Source organism: Argiope bruennichi, chromosome 3, assembly GCF_947563725.1.
Source record: "Argiope bruennichi chromosome 3, qqArgBrue1.1, whole genome shotgun sequence".
NCBI lineage: Eukaryota > Metazoa > Arthropoda > Arachnida > Araneae > Araneidae > Argiope > Argiope bruennichi.
The window spans coordinates 36,571,839-36,594,226 of NC_079153.1; the positions used below are offsets into that span (position 1 = coordinate 36,571,839).

At 29.4% G+C, this 22,388-nt stretch overlaps 1 protein-coding gene across 1 annotated transcript in view; it reads right to left on the bottom strand.

Annotated features, from left to right (window-relative positions):
- The window catches only part of LOC129964060 (b(0,+)-type amino acid transporter 1-like), an 88,345-nt gene that overhangs the window by 768 nt on the left and 65,189 nt on the right, over window positions 1-22,388 (bottom strand). The window contains exons 9-12 of the mRNA XM_056078733.1: window positions 12,604-12,707; window positions 10,939-11,035; window positions 6,756-6,905; window positions 3,281-3,449 (exon numbers count right to left, since the gene is read on the bottom strand). Coding sequence (XP_055934708.1) covers window positions 3,281-3,449; window positions 6,756-6,905; window positions 10,939-11,035; window positions 12,604-12,707 — 520 coding nt within the window. The remainder of the gene's footprint in view (window positions 1-3,280; window positions 3,450-6,755; window positions 6,906-10,938; window positions 11,036-12,603; window positions 12,708-22,388) is intronic.

A 22,388-nucleotide genomic window follows, 5' to 3' on the forward strand; every position in this document is an offset into this window, starting at 1 on the left:
AAGAAAAAGAAAAACAATATTAATCTTAATAGGATTAAATATAATTGATTTTTGAATTAATATCCTATATTTATGGTATTTTATGAGAAAATAGCTTTCAATTCGTTATTATTTTGCTTTTCAAATTAAATACTTTTACAAATACATTTTGCATTTCTTTATAAATATTTCTATCTTATGCATATAAAATTAAAACTTTAAGTCCATGTTATTTAGGATAATTGAATAAATGATATAAAGCAGAAATGCCTACTTCATTCCTACTAATGAAAGAGAATGTTTGACTTAAATTTGGCAAAGATTTATTTTAAAGCGATTTTAATTAATTAAAAATTTAGCAAAATTTTGGTGTTGATCCACAGTATTATTGAAAAATTGTTGCACAAAAATTATTTTTAAACCAACTTAAAATTAAAAAAAAAAATATTCTTAATGATACCTATTTAATACTCATGCAAATTTCCCTCTAAATTTTGGCAATTCTTGATTTTTTTTTTTTTTTTTCCTCCTTTTTACTTTTTAAAATAGATTGCTGCACTGAAATGCTAACCATTTTCATAGGTTTTTTTGATCAAATATTTAATCTCGAAAATTTCTTCCATTCTTGAAAATTAAGAAAACAGAATTCTGTTTAATATCTATGTAGTTTACAAGTCAAATAAAAAAAAAGTTACAATACCAAAAAGTTAAAAGACAGGAAATTTAAAAATTTTTTAACAGTGTTTTGATGTTATGGGTAGGGCTGGGCGAAAACCGAACTTCATCATTGCGATATATCGTCCAACACATAGCGATATTTTTCGATGTATCGTGCTATTATCTATTTATAATGATGATAAGTTATAAATAGTATCTCTTAACATAGTGACTGATCAGAACAACTCCAAATAAAAGGATGTTTCAATTTATATAATAAACATATTTGTTTTCTTTTGAATAAAAATAAATAGAAAATAATTGTGTTAAAACCCTTTTAATAAAGTGTGTCAATGCCAAAGTAAGTTTGCATATTACAAATTTTACTGCTGACTTAAAAAAAACCCTGCAGTTTCTTTCATTTTTCATATATTATATATATATATAAAAGGAAAAAGACATAATTCTTTTAACAAGTAAAATTAAGTAATTTTAAAATATCATGAATTCAAAATCTGACATCTTCATAAATTAATTTTGTATATGAATTACATAAATTTTTATTCTTATTTTAATAATATTATTGGCAGAATTCATTTCAATATGTACTAGAATATGTTATATAACTAAAATTAACCATTCAATTTACTATTTCAAAACTCAAAAAGAGATGAAAAATAGTAATTCCGAAATGAGCGAAACATTAATAACAAATCCTATGGAGAGTAAATTTATTTACGAACAAGTGATGTAATACATTAAAAGTTTTAGAAGATATCCTGATCACGATGAATAAAAGAAAAATATATCATTATACATCACCATTAATATAAACTCAGTGAAAAAACAATCAGCAGTCAAGTACAATGCTGTGTTTCTGAATATTAAAATTCTAGCTAATTATCTTTTATTTCTAAGTACTCTTTCAACATTTTAGCATATTCTAAAATTTGAAATTAAATTAGAAAAATTAAAATTAAGGGGGGGAAATAAAAAAAGTATAATATAAAAAAAACAGTTAAAAGCTTGAAAAATTATCAATAAAATATCTTTACATTAAAAACAGGAAAATAAATTCAAAAAAATTTCTTAATTCAATAAAATGCAGGAATTTTTTAAATCAATTCAAAATGCTGTGTATTTCAAAAATAAAAAAAAGAATAAAACTGCATAAAAATTTGAAAAAAAGCGCAACATATAATTACAATCACATAAAGTGGAATAATAAAATTTATCCATTAAAAATAATCTTTATCTTAAATAAAAAATAATGTAACAAAAAATATATAATGAAATTGGAAAAGAGCATTTTTAAAGATATAAAACAAGAAACACTTTTAGAAATATAAAAGTACCTACAACAGAAAAGCAGGTGGATTAAAAAGAAAAAAAGAACAACTCATATTTTCGACTGATATGCTAAACAATGCCTTGACATTAAAAAAAATATTGCCAGGACTGATTCTCAATACTCATCCAAAGTCTATCACTATCGAAATCTCGGAATTACCCAAAATTCGGTAAGTATCTAATATGTATCGATATGTGTTGGACGTTATATCGCGATGATGAAGTTCGGTCATCCACCAGCCCTACCAGTAACCAAAACGAAATCGAATACGTAAATTAGTTGTGAATATCGATTTATTGTATCGAGATTTATCGTGGGTCACCAGGCGAAAGCGGAGGTATAACGGCACTTTTTTATGCGAATACGATTGAGTGTGAGAGAATGCGAGCTGCGAATAAAATTGCGGATTTAATTTGAATTAATACTTTTCCGCTTTTTATTTCTGAAAATGCATATTGAGCGATTAAACAAAGGTCAGGCTACAACTTTCTGATAACCACAATTATTTTTCCATAATGGTATCATTCAGTTAGGGAACAGAAAGCAGTTTATTCCAAAATGACATGCTTAAAACAAGTATTTTTTTTATATATTAGAACACGACAGTATTTATAGAAATATTAACAAAAATAATGTATGAAGGTGAAAAAGAATGAAAAGCAACAAAGATAAACACTAACCAATAACCAAAACGAAAACTCTAATTGTGAATATCGATTTATTACATCGCGATTCATCGTGAACTATTATTCATGAACATGATATCGATAAATCGATATTTTTCGAAAACTGGCATCGAAAAATCGATTTCTCAAAAATATCATTTTGAGAATTTTTTTTTTTTTTTTTTTTTTTTCAAAATGATATATTTCGATAAATCGAAAATCGACACAGCCGTCCATGGGTCTTTATTATGTTAGCTCATATATACAATAAACAGAACAAGTGCAAGGCTATATAATTAAGGTACTTTGATGTTTAAAAAAAATTTATTTGGAATTTTGAACATCAAATAAAGCATAAGAGATTTATTTGAAACTAAGCACAACCAATATTCCTGATGAATTAGCAGGTTGAAAAAGCAGTTAATAATTAAATAAATGCAACTATTTTTTTTAAAGATAAATGTTGATATAATGGGATAAATGTTTGTATAATGGAAAATGTCTATAATTTAAAACAAAGTTAAGATACATGAGCACTTTTGAATTGAATTCAAAATGAAACAAAAACACTTATTCAAATAATTTTAAAATGTTATTTATGTTAATAAAATTCTTCATTTGTACTTACTCATAATTCGTAGCCTGATATCGAAGTGTACAAAAGGAATGTAAAAGAGCAGTCCCGACAGCAAGAAAAGAAGAGCGTAGAAATATTCAAGTTGAGGATTTTCGATGATGGGAGCCAGTACCAAATAGGCAGAGATAACAGACATAACTATAGGTATAATAAGAGGCACCTGGGAAAAAGGGAAGAAATAAGTAAACTCTTTTTATTAATACAATATCGTCTATAAGTACTGCAAAATATAAATCAATTTTTTTCCCCGATGAGCAGCGTAATATAATAAAACTGCCCTGGAAAGTAATTATGGTTTTAGGGTATTTTGAAATTTCCGATTTCAAAACGGGTGTTACTTTTGTCAAACTTGTGCGGGTTGAGGTTCGAACTCGCAACGTTAGGGTTCATAGCCGAGTAACATAACCACTAGACAAAAGAGTACTCTCTTCTCCGGAAGTTGTTATCTGGCTTATGATGTTACCACCACAAACTTTACTCTTTGACAAAGAATTTTTTTTTAAAGCTTTATCAACATTTTCGAAATGATTGAAATTCTTAATATTTCACTGGTGTCTGTAAAAGCTGTGTAAAGTTTTTCTGGCAGCATAAACCAGCGGGATTGGTTTCTCCGAAACTTTCTCGCATACTCTTTAATAAACTTGTCATGAAAGAGAACGCCTTACATGGCATTAGCATACCTCAGTTAAGAAATATTAACTTTTGACTTGAATTTAGCATTTCTACTGAATCTATTCTTGGCGAGTTATTTGGCGATTCATCTCTGGCATGCGTTAATAGTATCCAAAAATCGAATTTGTGTTTTAAACACGTATTTATCAACCGATTAAAACAAAATTGTATCCAAGCCAAATTTGATATATTTAAGTCATTGTGTGTTTGATTAATCGCGTGTACTTGCTTCTGAAAGTACAAATCGACAGACAGTCAACCCGTAATTAGATTTGACTCAAAATTTGACAGGTGTCTACACTATAGATGTTCAGTTAAATATGTGTACTGATTCTCCATGTCGAGAGTAATACCACTGGGGGTACTGGATCAGGGGTGATCGTTCTCTGATTCAGATGTAATACCATAGGTTGGATTCGCGTCCCTTGGATTACGCGTTGGAACCCCGCCGTCCGAAGACTCTCCGTGTGTGCGGTGGCTGGAGCACGTATAAATCTGTCGTGATCACAAAGTCCTTCATATCGAGAGTAATACCACCGGGGGATACTGGATCAGGGCTGATCGTTCTCTGATTCATGTCTAAATTACGATCAGTGGATGAGTGAATGAAATGCATGAATGAAGTCCGCCCTATAAAAAAGGGTTGTAATGTGTGTTTAGCTAAGTCGTACTCTTGGCCTTAGATGGCGCTACTGAAAAAACAAGAGACGCGCCCTTGGCTTAAAATCACTGACTTCTAAAGTCAGTGGGCTTGTCTATGACAAGTGCCAACAACATGTGTACTGAATTTTATGTCTTTGTTTTGTAATTATCGTGTTAACTTATATTCGAACAGTCGGAAATATGAACTTCCTCTAAATATATTTTACTAAAAATTTGATAGAAATCTGAAAGTTTAGTGCAAAGACCATATGCCAAATTTTATCCGTCCAGCTGAAAGCGTTTTCGAGTTAACTTTGTCGCTAACAGACGAACATTTTGCAAAAATGTGTTTTTCGAACTTAGGAAGGTCTGAAACGCGGTGATTTGTCAAAATCTAAAATTCGAATTTTTAGATGATTACGATACTCTCTCTATACTACATATACGAGAAAGTAAAAAAATGGTAAAACGGAAGCTTTTGCAATTTATTACGTCAATAGTGTGGAGACAGCAGCTTGTAAATCCTCATGATGGCTATTATTTTTGTTTGGAGAAAGTAATAGGTTTTAATCATAGAAATATCCAGATTTAGAAACAGCAAGACTACTTGTACCACAAAGTGAGAATATTTCTATACTAATTTTCACACCATAGCCGGATACTCTTTCATCAGATGAAGATATAAAAAAATTTGAATTTAATAGTGGTTATGTATATGAAATACGTTTGCAAATATAACAATAATTTTCTAAAAGAGAACTCAATGATTTTATGTAAGAATTTAGCCTCTCAAAGCAAGGTTTGGAACTTTTAAATATTTAGTTTAAAGAGAGAGAAAAATGGGGGAGGGGGACTGTCTCAACCGTCAATTTAAAGCTTCTTTTGCGCATAAAAGGAAGTCAAGTATTTTTTCATTAATTAATTAAATCAAATTTAGCTTTTATTTTATTGAACTTCAGATGCATTTTGTAGTAAACTGTCTTAGTATGATTCTATTATTATATTTAATTAGTCCTATGACACGCCCTATTTGGGACATTTATTAGTACTGTAATTTCTATAATAAAACAAACTCGCATGAGATTGTAATGTTTTTAAATCATTTTTGCATTCTAAATTACTTAATACTTTCAATAAATTTCAGATTAAAAATTAAATAATGCGATGAGTCATTGAATGCGAAGGAGGGGGGGTAATATTGTTTTAAATTTTATTTTCTAACACATTTGACACAGATTTCTTGTAATTTATGTATCGATTAATCGTCTGATTCATATATCGATTGACTGACACTAGAAATAAGTTGATATACTGTGCCGATTTAATTTTATTATTGATAAACATTTTAGTCAGTTTTAATACGATTTGAGTGATTGTGCCCATATTAGTACTAAAATTTAGTTTTTGGCTTACAATGAAAATTAGTCACTTTTTAAAAAAAAGCAATTGAGTTTCGGAATGCCGGTATAATGAAATTATCTTAAAATCACTGCAATATCATTGACGCCAATAGGGGTTGAGAAATATTAATATCAAGATTTTATTTTATAATTTGTCATTTCTTTCATTTTATTTATTTATTTTTGCAATTTAGCTTTTACAATGCTTTAATTTTTGACAAGAAAAATATTTATAATAGTAACTATTTATATGAATTATAATTATACGGAAGTGTGATGGAAATCGATTAGTTATCTTTCTTTAAATGCGAAAGGCTTATTGCTACAATTAATAAAGAAAGCTTAATTTCTATATTTTTTTCATTTAATTGCGGAATTTTGAACATGAATACGAGATCTTTGGATGTCAGTTTTGTTTCATCTATATCTCATATATATTTGGAATTTGAAGCTTATTTCGAAGGATATTAAAATCATAAAAATCTTTTGTTTTGTGGACTCACATTTTATCCGACAAATGAATTTCGAGATTTTATTTCAAAGAAGATTTTAACTCATTCGATCGGTTTTTTTTATTAATAAATTATGAAACTTGCAGAATAATGCTTAATTTGAGTACTACAGCGACAAGTTTTTAAATTATATACAATTTTTAATAAATCAAATATCCATAAAATTAAATATTTTTGTACGTATAACCATATTACCGCTTTCAAATGTATTAATAATTAAAAGTTGCTATTCATTCTTACTTTGTAAGGCCTTGGAAGATCTTTTTCTGTAAATCTCATGACGATCACAGTTATCATAGTTCCACCGTAAAACATCCAGGCAACAAAACTGAAAAAGTCAATCAATCCACCAATATTTCCAGCGCATATCATCATAAAAACAATAAATCCCTGAAAAAAAATTAAAAAGTTAATAAATCAGCAAAGTACATCAATACTAATTAAAATTGCATGCACGCATACGTAAATATTTGATGCATTTCAATATGTTTTTTTGCTTGAGTATTCATGCTTCCAAATTTCTACTACAATGAACAGTTTATAACGCAAATGCATAATATTTTCTTAAAGAGACATATTTTATGGATGATAATTTATATTTGAACTTTTTTAAATGAGTTTGTGGTGAAAGCTTATAAGCCAGTTAACAACTACGCTACCCGGACAATTGCTTTTGTATCATGGCCATGTTACTGGACTGCGAACCACAAAGTCCCAGGTTCTATCCTCACGGCATTGCCAATCCTCCACATTGGTGACCCGGACGTCATCTACTTCGCGATACTCTTTACATTTTTAAAAACAATATGTTTTTATTAGAGAGACAGTTACAGACAAACTCAGATAAATTCTTAGCGAAAAATATTATATTATATATTCTTTCTGGCTAAAAATGTATTGCGGCCATTTATACTTTCCATTTTTTAAAATCAAATTAAAAAGAAATAGCCTTTTAAGAAAATATATATATTTTTTTTGAAATTTGGTTTCTTTGTATATTTTAAAGGAATAAGTGGACATGGTATCTCCTAACTTTCTCGGATACTCTCCAATGAAGGGTTTACTCCAGAGAAGGCTTTGCATGGTATTTACATTAGCATTTTTACTGTATCTCTCGAGTGATCCTTGGCGATTGTTTTGGCGATTTATCGCTGATTTATAGTATCATAAAATTAAATTTGTTTTAGGCGCGTTTTCCCCTACCGATTGACACAAAAATTTGTCACTGAGCTGCACTTGTAGTCACAAAATCACATACCAAAATTAATATATTCAAGCCATCGCGTTCTCGAATTCCGCTTTACATGTTTTTTTAAACAGATAATCAATCTCCTAATTAGATATAGCTCAAAATGTGACAAATATCAACAGTATCGACGGTAAATATGCGTACTGAATTTAGTCAGTCATTTATATATATATATATATATATATATATATATATATATATATATATATATATATATATATATATATATATATATATATATATATATATATATTCCAATGCCAATTTATATAAGCCAATATTCTTTTGGCATTGTTAAATATCAAGCAAAAATATTGTTAATATCGCCATGTCAGATGATAAAGCGCCAATTGTGGCAACCATTCTTCTGTTTGATTCTGATATTTGTTCTTCATGATTCTTGTTCGTCTCGTTTCGTAGTTGGCGTTCAATCATGAATAGTATTGAACTGTTAATTAAATACTGTTGATTACAAATTAGTTTCATCATTTAAAACACGAACCAGCACTCGTCGAAACTTTATAGAAAAAGTAATGCATACAGTCCTTTTAGTAATCTATATTAAAAATTCTACAGACATCATAATCCACACTTAAGAAGCTCTCTAAAAAATGCTTACAATTCTAAATATTTTTTTAAAAATTATATATAGCTATTTCATATGTAAATCTAAATACTAAGGATTAAATGTAATCCGTGCTATTATTATTTAAATAACTTTATGGCACAATCATGATTTATTATTCTCCTAGGATAATTTCACAAATATTATTTCCTGTTTCACTTCCAAACAGTCAGGAGAAATTTCGGATACCAGCAACGTAATAAGTAGGAAATATTCTCATCGAAAATCATTCGGTGGTTATTGTTTTCCTTTGCTACATCTGAGAAAAAGCTTTTTGTTATTATTACATCTATTGTTTGGATTTGCATTGCTGAGTTCAACTGATTTGACCTTGGATAATCAATCCTACACTATCAAATATGTTTTCTATACAAATTTTAAGACCATTACTTGATGGGAAAAATAGCGTTTTATGGTACTACTGTTTGAATGAACTAGTATTAAACAAACTTTCTGAAATGAAACCTTCATTATTTTCTTCATAACAGTTTAAGCTAGAAAAGCAGTTCCTTTCTTTCCTTTTGAGTCATCAGAACATAAATTGTTTAGTCTAAGCAATTTTTTTTTAATTAAAGAAAAAAATATTTTCCTAGTTAATTTTTTTTTTATAAAACTTCTTTAGCAATTTGACTATTTCCAGAATTCTTAGCATAGTTTTATCATTCCAGTTTTAATAACTAGCTAATGCTTAGATAAATAACTGTTGAAGTTCCGCAATCAAAGTAAAAAAATACTTTTTCCCATATCAATCTAAGGAAATGATGATAATGTTAAAAATAAACAATTTCAGCTATTTTTATCATGAGAAAATCACGAAGTAAATCAACACATAGTCATGTCATTCAACAAATTTCAAAATAATAATTATCTCTAAAAATAAAAAAAAAAATACTTATTTATGGTTTGGCCCTATCATGATGATAAATTTTGAGTGTTGCAAAGAAAAATAAGCAACACTTTTTTTTTATTTTCTCGCATAGTAATTGTCAAAAAATTAGAACTGAAGACTTTCACGCATCTCTACGTTTTAACCTTCCCGAGCCCAGAAAATACATTTTTGGAAAATGTCCGTCTGTCTGTGACAAAGATAATTCAAAAACACTATTAGCTAGATGGGTGAAATTTAGTATAATGCATTTACATCTCATTTTCAGATTTCTATCAAATTCACAGCACAATTCTCTCGGAGGAAGTCTGTCTGTTCGAATATAAGTTAACACGGTAATTACAAAACGAAAAGAGCTTAATAGATAAAATTCAGTTCACAGATTTAACATTTAGTGAATACACCTATCCAATTTTGAGCTAAATTCAACAAGGTGTTGACCGTCTGTATGTCTGCACTTTCATATACGATAGCTAAAAAACGCAAAGACAAATATAACAAATTTGTTATGCTGTTTGTGATAAAATTTTTCTTTCAGTCGTTTGGAAAAAACGCACCTAGAACGCAAATTTGATTTTTGGATACTATTAATTGCATGCCATTGATTAATCTCCAAATAATCCGCCAAGGATGACACTATAAATTCAGTAAAAATTATGAATTCACGCCAAAGGTTGATATTTAGTAACTATTGTACAAAAATGATATTCAAGGCGGTCTCTGGGATAAAATCTTTAATAAAGAGTATGCGAGAAGGTTTTGGGGAGATCACTTCCACAGGTTTAAAAGTCTATTTTGAAACGTTTAGGGCTTCCTACGGCGAAGGTTTCGCCTCCACAAAAATGTATTATGCATTTTACTGAATCTATCATGTTATCCTAGGCGAGTTATTTGGCGATTAATCTCTGGCATGCGTTAATAGTACCCCGAAATCAAATTTTTGTTTTAGACACGTTTTTCTCAACTGATCGAAACAAAAATTTGACATAAATTGTATTTACAAAATCTTATGCCAGATTGCACATATTTAAATTATTGATTGCGTTTTTTGAATTATCGCATTTACATATTTCTAAAAGTAGAGACAGACAGTCAGTTATTGGATTTCGCTGAAAATTTGCAAGGTGTCTACACTGTAGATGTTAAACCTGTGTACCGAATTTCATCTATCTAGCTCTTTTTTTTTTGCAATTATTCTGCTAGCTTATATTCGAACTACCTGACAGATGGACTTCCTCCGAACATATTTTACACAAAATTTGGTAGAAATCTGCAAATTCGGTGTAAAAACATATACCAAATTTCAGTCATCTAGATGAAAGTGTTTTCGAGTTATCTTTGTCACAGACAGATAGATAGATGGATACTTTCCAAAAATGCGTTTTTCGAACTCAGGGAGATCTAAAATGAGGAGATTCGTCAAATTTTCTCTTTACTACGTATATGAGGAAATAAATATGCTTATTATAAACGTAAAAAATCTTTCACTTTATAGATCAAATGTTAATGCGGTTTATACAATTGCTAAACATAATTCTAAAATATTTCATAGATATAGTTTCAAATTTAAAAATAACTTTCATTCTCTGAATTGAACAAACCATTACATACGTATGAAATTTAAAGCAATTACTATGCATTAGCAGTTTTTTTTCATACTTACGTTGAAGAGCAAAGCTGGAGCGGGTGTCAAACGGTTTACTTGGACGTAGGACATCAGTTCTGCTGAATGACCTTGACGAGCAGCGACGAATGGAAGCCTGCCCCACGGAAAAATCGAACGTTATTTTCAAACATCAAAATTTTAATTACAGTTCAATTATATCTAAGTTCTATTTTGAAGTAACACTAGGGTAATTTTAGGATCTCGTAATTTTGAACCGAGTCAGATGATGAGAATGATACCTGAGCTGGCACCACCTTTTCCAAACTTCCACACCACACCAAATTGAGGAAGTTTGTTCCCAATGTATTTAACGCACACCAGACCTGCTTACATGACGGTTCTGCCAGCATCCTGGCAAAGGGGTAGCGCGTCTTCCCCATGATCTGGGCGTCATGGGTTCGAATCTCGGTTCGGGCATGGTTGTTCTTCCTCTGTTCTATCTGTGAATTGTGTGAATGTGCCTTCCTGTAAAAAGGGGTTGTGCAAGCGAATGAGTGATGCGTGAGTGGCAAAGTCGTACTCTTGGCCCTAGTTGACGCTACTTAAACAAGAGACGCACTCCCTATCGGCTTAAATCGCTGTCTTCGTACAAGCGGGCTTGTCTAAGTGCCATAAGAAACGACAACAACACATGACGATTCTTCGGTGAAATCGGGTCTCGAACCTGAAAACCTCCGGTTCCGAAGCCAAGATCTTACTACCAGGCCAACGCAGTCAATAAATTCGTGAGCAACAAGATACAATAAGAAAAGAGCAATAATCGTCACTCGCACAATTAATTTGAAATTAATAATTTCATCCACTTTTTTTTCAAAATTTTCATTCTTATTAATATGTTTTAAGCAACAAAGCCAATGAATAACTATTTTGGATTTAGTTCAGTAATATTTACATAATTTGCTCCTTGTTGAGGGAGAAATATTTTTAATTCATGAGTTTCATATGGGTTAAATCTGTATAAGTGATAAATTGTTAAATAAAATGAATGTGAAATAAAACCTCCTCATCCCATAAAAATATGATTCAAATAAACGATAAAATATAATTATGAAAAATGTTTGATTAATAAAACAGGGACGCAAAAGAAGGGGGAGGGTAAAATCCTAGGGCCCAGGTGCAGGCTTTCAAGAATGATATAAGGAGAAAAAATGATAGATGGGGGTGGGGAAGGGGCAGATACCAATATTTTGTAATGAAGGCCGACTCAGCTCCTTGCGTTCATATTCTCATTATAATTTCAAACGCCATTTATTTTTTGAAAATTATTAGCAAACGTCGCATCAAGTCTGTGGCCCCAAAATTAAACTAATTAATCAATTTGAGATAGTAATTCAAATAGATGGATCTTTTTTTTTTGTTCGGAACTTTTGCACATATATAAGTCTTTTTAGGACAGTTAAAAAAATTACCAATTGAAAAGATATAGAATTTATAGTATAGAATAGAAAACATCATAGAATAATGAAACCGTAGGGATGAAATGTGAAAATATTTTGGAGGCTATATGCTGTGGAGTAGCAACTCACTGTGCTACAGTTCGGAATCGGCTTATTGGCTTCCCGTAAAATTTGCAGTTTCTCATTAAATGCTAATATTATAAATTTTTACAGATTACACTGAAACAATGAGTTGTTTTTTATATAAATATATGAAAAAAAATACCTTGAAGCAATCAAGCATGTTCCATTAGATGCTCCGTAGGCCGAGGCAGCTACTAAAATAGGTATAATGAAAGCAGCGGGTCCGAGAACATAGTTTGCAAATCCCTGTAACATAAGGCTATATTAATCGGTTGGAAAATATGAAACTAGTTATTACTGATTCTTGATGATAAATAAACCATTCGTTATTATGAAAAGATAAAAACTTTTCCGAATACATTTCGTTCTCTTAAGTTGATTAAGTTCAGTAAATTAGAATTTCTCCGTTAATTCAAAGTCATTTTTTAACTTTTTTCTTGCCAACTTGAAGGATATGTAATGGAGTTCTTGAACTGAAGGTTCTTAATGAACAGGTGATATAGAATTAGCATGGCATTCCATATCACCTGAGAATGGAATGAACAAGTGATATAGGTATTGAGATTACTTAGTAAGTGGTTGTGCTTAGTTAATTGAAGCTATTTCATAGAATAGTACACTGATAACGTATATTTCAGGGAAAAAAAATAATAATTTAGAACAAAGTTTCAAATAAATGTTTTTTTTTTTTTTTTTTTGTTTTTTTTAATGCAAAACTGGTTTAAAGTCAAGTTGGTTGGTTTTGTAAAGCTACGGTGAAGATTTGGGCATGATGGAAATGGGGAGGTCCCTCGACATTTTTTGGGAACGTCGGATTGTAAGTTTATGCCGATGTTGTCCCTTTTATCAATTTTTTGAAAGTATCTTGTTGAAAATTTCTAGTGAAATTCTTTTAGAACTTTAATCAGTAAGTACATAGTAAATTTTTAACTTTTAGCCAATAAGCAAATTGAGCGTGAAGTGTAAAAAGACCTCCTGCTTCTCTGCTTCAGATGAGTAATATTAGACTTTTTTTTTTTTTTTTTATTTCATTGAGATAATCTATAAAACGCCTTGCAAAAACAAAAGCAGATTTCCGATCTAGCAGTTGCCAAGCGTCGCTAAACTTAGAAAGAGGAGAAGCCGGCACATCGACTTAAAAAGATGCCAGATCTTAGTTGCCACATAAATTCGTCAACAATATGAATGCTATAATTTGTAAAATAGGAAATTGATATCAAAATAACCTTTTTATTAAAAATTGAATAAAAATGGTTATAGATACATTTCATATCCTGACTGAGAAGTGACCCACAGTGGCAAATCGCATCCTTCCGATGACTATCCTGAATCGAAGGAAGGATTCAATTTGTCACCGCGGTTGGTTTTAAATAACTAAAATATGTTCTAATAATCGAAATTATTTATGATTACGCACGAAAGTTGGATAATATTCAAAGACCGGGTTCGCAAAAGAATAATTTTGAATACAAAAATGATATAATATTTATCAAATTATACGAAAAAAAAAATAGCAACATTTTGAATTTATTATTGGCTGAGCATATTGTCAAGTAAAATTGCTCTAAATGCTATTTGCTTTATTATATTAAATTCGTAATTACAGAATTTATTAACACCGAAATATTGCTTACATAATATTATGTACAAATGTGACTGCCTCTCATATATATAAAATAAAAAAAAAGAATATATTTTCCATTAAGTTAGTAAGATAAAAGAAGTAACTTATAATAACCCATAAAAGCAATGATTTAAGTAAAATTTTTCACGAGATCTAGTAGCCTAAATTGTGAATATTCGCCAAATTTTACATCCAGTTGGCGGGAAGAAAGTTGTTCAAAATGCATATTCAGTTTTGGTGATTGTATTACGTATATAAAACAAAATATTTTCAATTTACATAATTCGTAACATTATCTTTGTAAGAGAGTATTTGTGTTACATTTCTAGAAATTCGACAAAATAGGCAAATTAATTTGAATACAAATTCAAAAATTTGTATTCATGTCAACTGATTGTGTCAATTTTGACTTTCTCATATACATAATACAGAGAAAGAGCAGACGTCGTCAAACAAAATTCGAACTCGAGATTTTGACGAATCTCCACGTTTTAAAACCTCACTGAGTTCGGAAAACGCATTTTTAAAAATTATCTGCCAGTCTATGAACAAAACAACTTAAAAACGCTTTTAGCTAGACGAATGAATTTTGGTATGCGGTAGTTACACAAAATCTGTACATTTTCTATCAAATTTGGAGCAAAATTTAATAGAAATCTTTCAGAGGAAGTCCGTCTGTCCGGCTATTCGAATATAAGTTAAAAAGATAATTACAAAATTAAGAGAAGAGTAAGATGTATAAAATTCGGTACACAGATTCAACATCTATAGCACACTATAGATGTTATCTATTAAATTTTCAGACAAATCCAACAAGGGACTGACAGTCTGCTGATCTGCACTTTCAGAAGCCTGTAAACGCTATAACTAACAAAAAACGCAATGATTTACTGAAATTTGGTAAGTGATTTTGAGACTACAATTTTAATTCTGTGCAGATTTTGGTTTTAATCGGATGGAAAAAGTGTCTAAAACCTAAATTTGATTCTCGGATATCATTAATCTCATGCCAGAGATTAACCGTTAAAAAACACGTCAAGGTTCACAAGATAGATTTAGTATAACGCTAAAATCACGCCAAGGTTTAATATATCGTAAAACAATAGAACGCCAATGACATGACGTTCTCTGTTTTACCACAGCCATATTTTTTTTGTATGTGTGTATGTGTGTGTGTGGGGGGGGGTAATGCTTTTATTAGAGAATGTGAGAAAAAGTTCGGGGGAGGACCGAACCCTTTATTCAGTGCTTTTCTTTTACCTGAAAAATAACAGTAGCACAGACTATTAGGTATAATCTTCCAACTCGTTCAGTTATTTCCTGTAGTTTCTTTTTCCGTCTAATAAAAGACAACACTTCGGCGTCTACACTCTACAAGGAAACCTTTTGCGCTTCTTAATAATCGAGTTTTCCTTTTTATACACACAAAGCAAGGTATAATTTGACAAATGCTATAAGCAGTGGGCGTTCCTATTCTTCAAAATACGGTATCGCACATGAGAAACAAGTTATCGGCTGCCAGATAGAAATGATACTGAAATAACCACTATCATTTTCTTTCAAGTAATTGCTGGATATGTGTCTGTAATCGCCATACACGACATTAGTTTCGTAGAACCAGGAGTGTTAAATTTAGAACAACCCCCAACAAGTTATTAAAGGAAAACCGGAAATATAGCTCTTCTGAGAGTGTTTGAAACGTTTGCGCGGCGAGCTGGAAAATAAGAGTTCCACTGACTTAATTGAGTTGAGTTATCTTTCCAGATCTTGCTAAGATAATGGAAATAACTTTTTTCTCTCTGATAAACGCCACTGCAGCCAGTTCAATTGACCAGAGACTAAATCTTTAATTGGATGACACGTTTTTTCTGAAGATATATTTATTTTATTACATAAAAACAAATATAAAAATCGGAAATAATGAGTTTTGCAGAAATTTTCAGCAAGGCGGTTTTCGAAAATTTCTTCAGTATCGAATAAAAAAAATGAAAATAAAAATTAATAAATTGCGAAATTCTAAAAAAGATTTTGTTGAATCGGAAATATCAGTTGTAGTTTTGTAGATCGGAATAACCAATCGGAAAACGACCTTGTTAACATAAATCTAATTACATGATATTGCAGTCATATAATAAATGTAAATTTCACTTGCCATTTAGCAGCACATTATATTATGCTGCACTGTGGTACTTTACAGTTTACAAGCTATGTAATGGATTCCACAATTAAATTGGTGCGGTGTAAGTAATGTGTATTACGCAAATATACATTAACTCCATTATTTATTATTTCTGCAAGAAATGATTCTTTTTGAGACGGAGGACTCCTAATTTTTAAGTAAATGTCACGAGATGATAATTTAGAATAAATAGAACTGAGCTTTCTTCAAAGGGGGAAAATCTTTGAAAGTTAAATTTTTTCTCGAATTTTTTCAGTAGAAGAATATGGCAAACTAATTCTTGGAATGTTTCAAATGACTAAAATGAGGTCTTCTCCAACACTTTTTACTTCATTATCGAATCTTCGTGTAAAATAATAATTTTCCGCCCAATTCGTAAAATAAATTAATAAATCATTTTAGAAGAATGAAGCAATCATTTTAATCCATCATGTCCACATTACTTTGCGGAAGCACTGAAAGCAAGAGAATATGATCAATAGCTACTTATAAATATGATTAATTTCTAAAATGGAGTTTTGATTGATCCATATTTTTTACTATCCTTCGACATTACTTTATTTATTCCGAAAAAGTTAATCCACTTTATATGGGACACGATTTAGCATACAATACAACAAATTAATGACTTCGGTTATAGAGTCAATAGTAATTACATATAATGATAGTGCATTAGAATATTATTACAATAAACTCCCAACTACTCGCAGGATAATTCGATGAGCAAAAAAAAAAAAAAAAAAGGAGGGCACATTAACTAACATGTCTAATGGTATGTTTTTTTTTACAGTAGAAAATTTCCCCATAAAAATACGATTTAATTAACAGAAGATTTCTGCACTTGCAAAATGCTGGCGTTTTTCATACAAAATAATAAGTTTTGGGCGTATATGTGTGTGTCAAAATACTTTATTTTCAATCTATTTGATTCCGGCGTTGCTCGGAATTTAAATGTTCTTAGGCAGAATATTTTTAAGTAAAAACTAATCTTGTATAAATTACATTATACACAAAATCATCTTATTACATCATACCACTTGGTTAACTGCCATCACATTAATAAGCGATTATAATCACTTATAATCGCTTATTAATGAAGAATATATCAATTCATTCTGATCTTTTAGATACTGTTAAATAACTGCTTTAAACCAATGAACAAATAAATTTCAAAAAAAGTAATGTAAAAGTAAATCAGATTTTATCTCAAAATCGTCTGCGTTAAATTTAAAAGAAAATTATTAAAGAAACCACTAAAAAGGTAAAATTTTGAATTTAACGATATTAAAATATTTCTAGTAAAATAATTTGCTCAGAAGTTATTGCACAAAAACAACATAATTTCAATTAATTTTTCACGAATTGAATATTTAATTAACGCTTGAACTTTGAAAAGTTGATAGTATTTCTTTTTTTTTTATCTTAAAGAATAAGAGTACAATGGCTTTTATAAAGATTAAAGTTTTTTAAAATATTTTGGCAAAAACAGTTATTTCAAAACTTTATTTTATGTATGACTTTCTCTGCGTTATTTTTAATACATAAAGATTAATGTGCATCATTTAGTAAATTATTTACTTTAAATTTTTCAGCTCAAGTGAGGCCGACTTTCAAAAGGATGATAAAATACCAGATCGCTATAAGCAGGTAAAAAATTTCCCTGGTTTATACACAAGCTTTAGTGGAAAAAATACAAAGGAAGCATTATTTTAATAATGTAACATCAATATAGTCTTTAAAAAAAAACTCTTACAGAGCGGAAGAAAAACTGTTTTATAAAAGCTATTACTTCACGAAGCACTCTTTTAAATAGTTGTTTGAAAGGACTCTTAATAGCATTATTTATTAAACAAAAATTCAGAAGAATAAGTTGTTTGTTTCCAGAAAGTTCGAAGTCCACTTAACAACAACAACAACAACAAAAAAAAAATACACTTAAGATTTTTTTCCCCCCGATAATATCGTGATTTGAGATTCTTGTCTCATGCTTATGCTTTCTTTGATTCAATGATCCATTTTGTGCCTTGTATTTTTTTTTTTTTGGCTTCTTTACTTAGAAGATAAGAGAAATGTAGCATAAAAATCGTAGTAATACAGAATGGAAATAGGAAAAATGAAAACCTAGTTTATAAAAAATATTTACATTTATTCTTTTTGTTCGTAAAAAAAGCACACAAAAAGTTCAATAAATGAAAAAAAAAAAAGCACAACTTAGCTTATAAGGCGTTATAATATCGTAATTTGCTTTAATATGTTTAAAAATTAATATTTTATTATTCTGTATTTAAAGCATATTATGTTGTTTTTTTCATATAGAATTTTACAGTGCAACCTTTTATTTACAATGAAAAGTATCAAGCAGTATACTCATGGTACTGTGATTTAATATGTGACTACGTCCAGAGTGAATTTTTTTAATAAGTATTTTTGAATACTTGCATGAAAAAGGTAAATTTTTAAAAAAAAAATTGTAAAAAAGGGTCCTTTTTTTTTTTTTTTTTAACTAAAAAGAGATACATCGAAAATCTTCTAATTTGGTGGTTTTTCGAATGATTTACTTAGAATTTTGACGATAACTTAAGAAATATATTATCTAGTTACAGAATTAAAAAAATAGGCTGTTTTTTTAATCTATTCTTTAAATATTGGTCTTCGACTAATAAATAACAAGAAATGTTCATGGGCTGTTTTTTTCACATTGTGAAACATTAAAGCAACAACAAAATATTTCTAAATGAATAGATTACTTATTCTGTCGTTCAGGAACTGTAGAACATATTAAGAAATTATTATACAAATTTGAACAAAATATAGGCATTCAATTTTAATTTATGAGGTTTTTCTTCAGAAAATTCTATCAAAAATTAGAATTTGAGAAAATAAAAGATATATTATAATAGCATAAAAGTATAAATGTAGATATAAAAATCATTGCTACTTCCCCAAAAATGGTATTAGAAACAAAATTCTAACGATTTTATTAAAAAAAGGAACCTGTTCAAACATTAAAAAAATTAAATTTAAAAAAAATTCACAATTTCGGAAAAAAATCGACCTTTTAACGTAATCACATACTACTGATTTCGAAATAGAAATTCTTAAAAAGTGCATTTTATTTCGGAGATTGAAATTCTATTTCCTAGACAGATCGATTAAAGAACATGGATATCCAATTTCCATTAATGCACTTTCCTCGCTGTTCACAGAAAATATACATAATTTTGCAATAAACAGAAGGTACGTGTTGTTCAATTCATATCCAAAATGAACTTTCTAAACCGAAAAGTCTTTATCTTAAATAGGATCGCTCTGAACAATTTTAGTGTCAGAAAGAGTTGTGGTAACAGATGCTCCTACAAAATGTCTTCAAAAAAAAAAAAAAAAAAAAAAAAAAATAAATAAATAAATATTTTAATTTAAAGTATTTTATGAAAATCCACAAAAAAATACTAAATGAATTTATGCTATACATTATTTCTTACTTGGAATTTTCGTGTTTTTAGTTATCATACTTAAAATGCGAAATAAATTTTCAAACGAAATCTTGGAGGAAGTAAAAATCTCGCAAAAAAAAAAAAAAAAAAAAAAAAATCCTCTCTGTATTAACCACATCCTTGTTTTTCTCCTGATTTAAGTTTGTAAGGTCATGACAAATTCTTTACACGACTAAGAAAAAAAAAAAAAAAAACAACAACTTTTGATCGATAAAAAAACTTTGTGAAGATCTTTCTCTTACAACTTTAGACAAAACACAGAGGATTTTTTTACAGGAAGAAAGATAAACAGATGGCTCCAAGCACATTTTTTTTTTAACTCTTTCTCTTTTTAACTGAATAGTTTTCCAAGGTGAGACATGAATTCAGACTTCGTATCCTCACACTTTGTACAAATAAGAATTATCATTCTAAGAATAGAAGAAAGAAGGCTTATAAGTTATTTTTGGAAATTCAATTTTGGCAAGAAAAAAAAACTGAGTTTATTTTTACGGTTGATTATATATGAAGACAATTAAATGTGTTTTTAATGAAAATTATAAATTGTCTGCTTTTTAATTTTTCTTTTAGAGTTATTCCAAAATTTGTTTATATGATCTGACAACTTTATCTCCATCTGTATTTCTGTTCGTGATGTTAATATTAAGAGTATTATGAAAACTAAATGCAGAAATAAATGGTCGTATTGTGAACGTGAGATTTTATTAATAAAAACTGTTTTAATATGACAGAACTAAAAGTTATATTTAGGATTACACTGAAAAAGCGTGAAGATAAAAATATAAAGAAAACTTAGCCTTCATTAATCTTCAATTTTGGATTGAAATTCAGAAATGCATAACCCATGTTATTAGATGTTCTTAATTTAGAAGAAAAAAAAACAAAGAAGCATACCAGAATAAATATATAATTAGAATGCTGCAGCACCAATGTCAAGAAAAATTAAAAACCTTATTTCGCATTTTGAAACTTCCATCCGTCTATATAGTACAAAAATAAATTATTAAAGGATAGAGAAAAATGAATTAATGAACTCATACCAATTCATTTTTAACTTCATGCGCTAAAAATTATTTGCTGGGTGCTCGCATGATATAGATTAGTAAACATATGGAGAGATTGAATGAAAAATGCTATCTATTTCCTAAAAATAGGCATATTCGAATTGTGACCTTAAGAAAGAGTGACATCAATACATTATTTGGAACAAAGCAACTCTAGCAGCCAGTATTTTTCGTTCTGTTTCCAATATCAAAATCAAGATCGTTGATTGCTCGTTGAAATCAAAATAGCTCCCCGTTGGTATCATTCAGTCTATTACATAAACTTAAATTTTTTTTTCAATATTAGAAATACAAATGATGATTAAACAATCTGAAGATTTGAGTTTAATTCATATCGATTTTAATTTTCCATTACAATTTTTATTTGAAATTGCTAAATCACAATGTTATGTGGGTAACACTTTCTGTAACATCTAATCTACAGACAAAGCGTTTAACATTATATTTAAAAAAATCTAGAATGATTAAAAATGTTTGAAAAAATGTAAGTGGTAATTTTTTAATATCATATACGATTTCTATCAGTTTTTGATATAGAATACAGTGGCAAGTAATAGAACACTTTTAAAGGATGAACTCCATACTTCATTGCAAGCTTTCACTTAAACACATTCTACAGATTATATCCTGCACTTTTCTTTTTACTTCAGATTGTTTTTTAGAGGTTATTTTTTAGATACATAGAAATTTTACACAGGGCATAGAATAATTAAACTACTAAAGCCTGCTTTAAATCGAAATGATATCTTAGAGAAACATTAAAGAGTTGATATAGTATTCAATTGGCAAAAAGCGAGTAATGGATCAAATGAAACCAGCAGAAAGGTTCTCCCTGTATTTTCTTATATACTTAGATTATCCACAACTTCATTTCTATTCTTCTTCTTGTCCTTTTTTGTATCTCTTAAGCATACAAAAAATTTCTTGTAGTGCAATGATGAAAACAACTTTCGACGGTCACCACAGCCAATAAACACGCGAATGATCCCCCCCCCCTCCGCATTTCGCGTGCAGTGACGCAGTATGGTGTGGTTTGGTTTGTACTTCAAAACAAAATGAAGAAAACTTATTTTATATCTTGGATGTCTTTTCTACCGATTGGATCCAAATCTGACAAAAATCTACAATTTCAGCTAAAAATCAAATTCTATTTTTTAATTTTTTTAAAAATCTAAGTCATAGCATTCACATACACGTGAATAGATAGGCCACCAAACAGTTTCCCCTTTGACAGATCTGAAAAAAGATTTAATATACATCTACAAATCTGCATACCAAATTTCATCCAAATAGCTCTTTGCATTTAGAGTAATAGAATTCACATACATACGGACATCATGGATTTCGTACAAATTTTAATATAAATCTATAAATTTAGTATTAAGTCTACACGCCAAATTTCATTTCTCTAGCTGAATACGTTGTTGGAGTTAATGTGATCGCAGCTAAACAAACAGCATAATTGTAAAAATGTATGTTTTCGGTGAAGTGTCTGAAACTTGAAAATTAATCAAAATATCGACGTGGATTTTTTTTCTACTCTTACATTACTTTAACCCTTTCTAG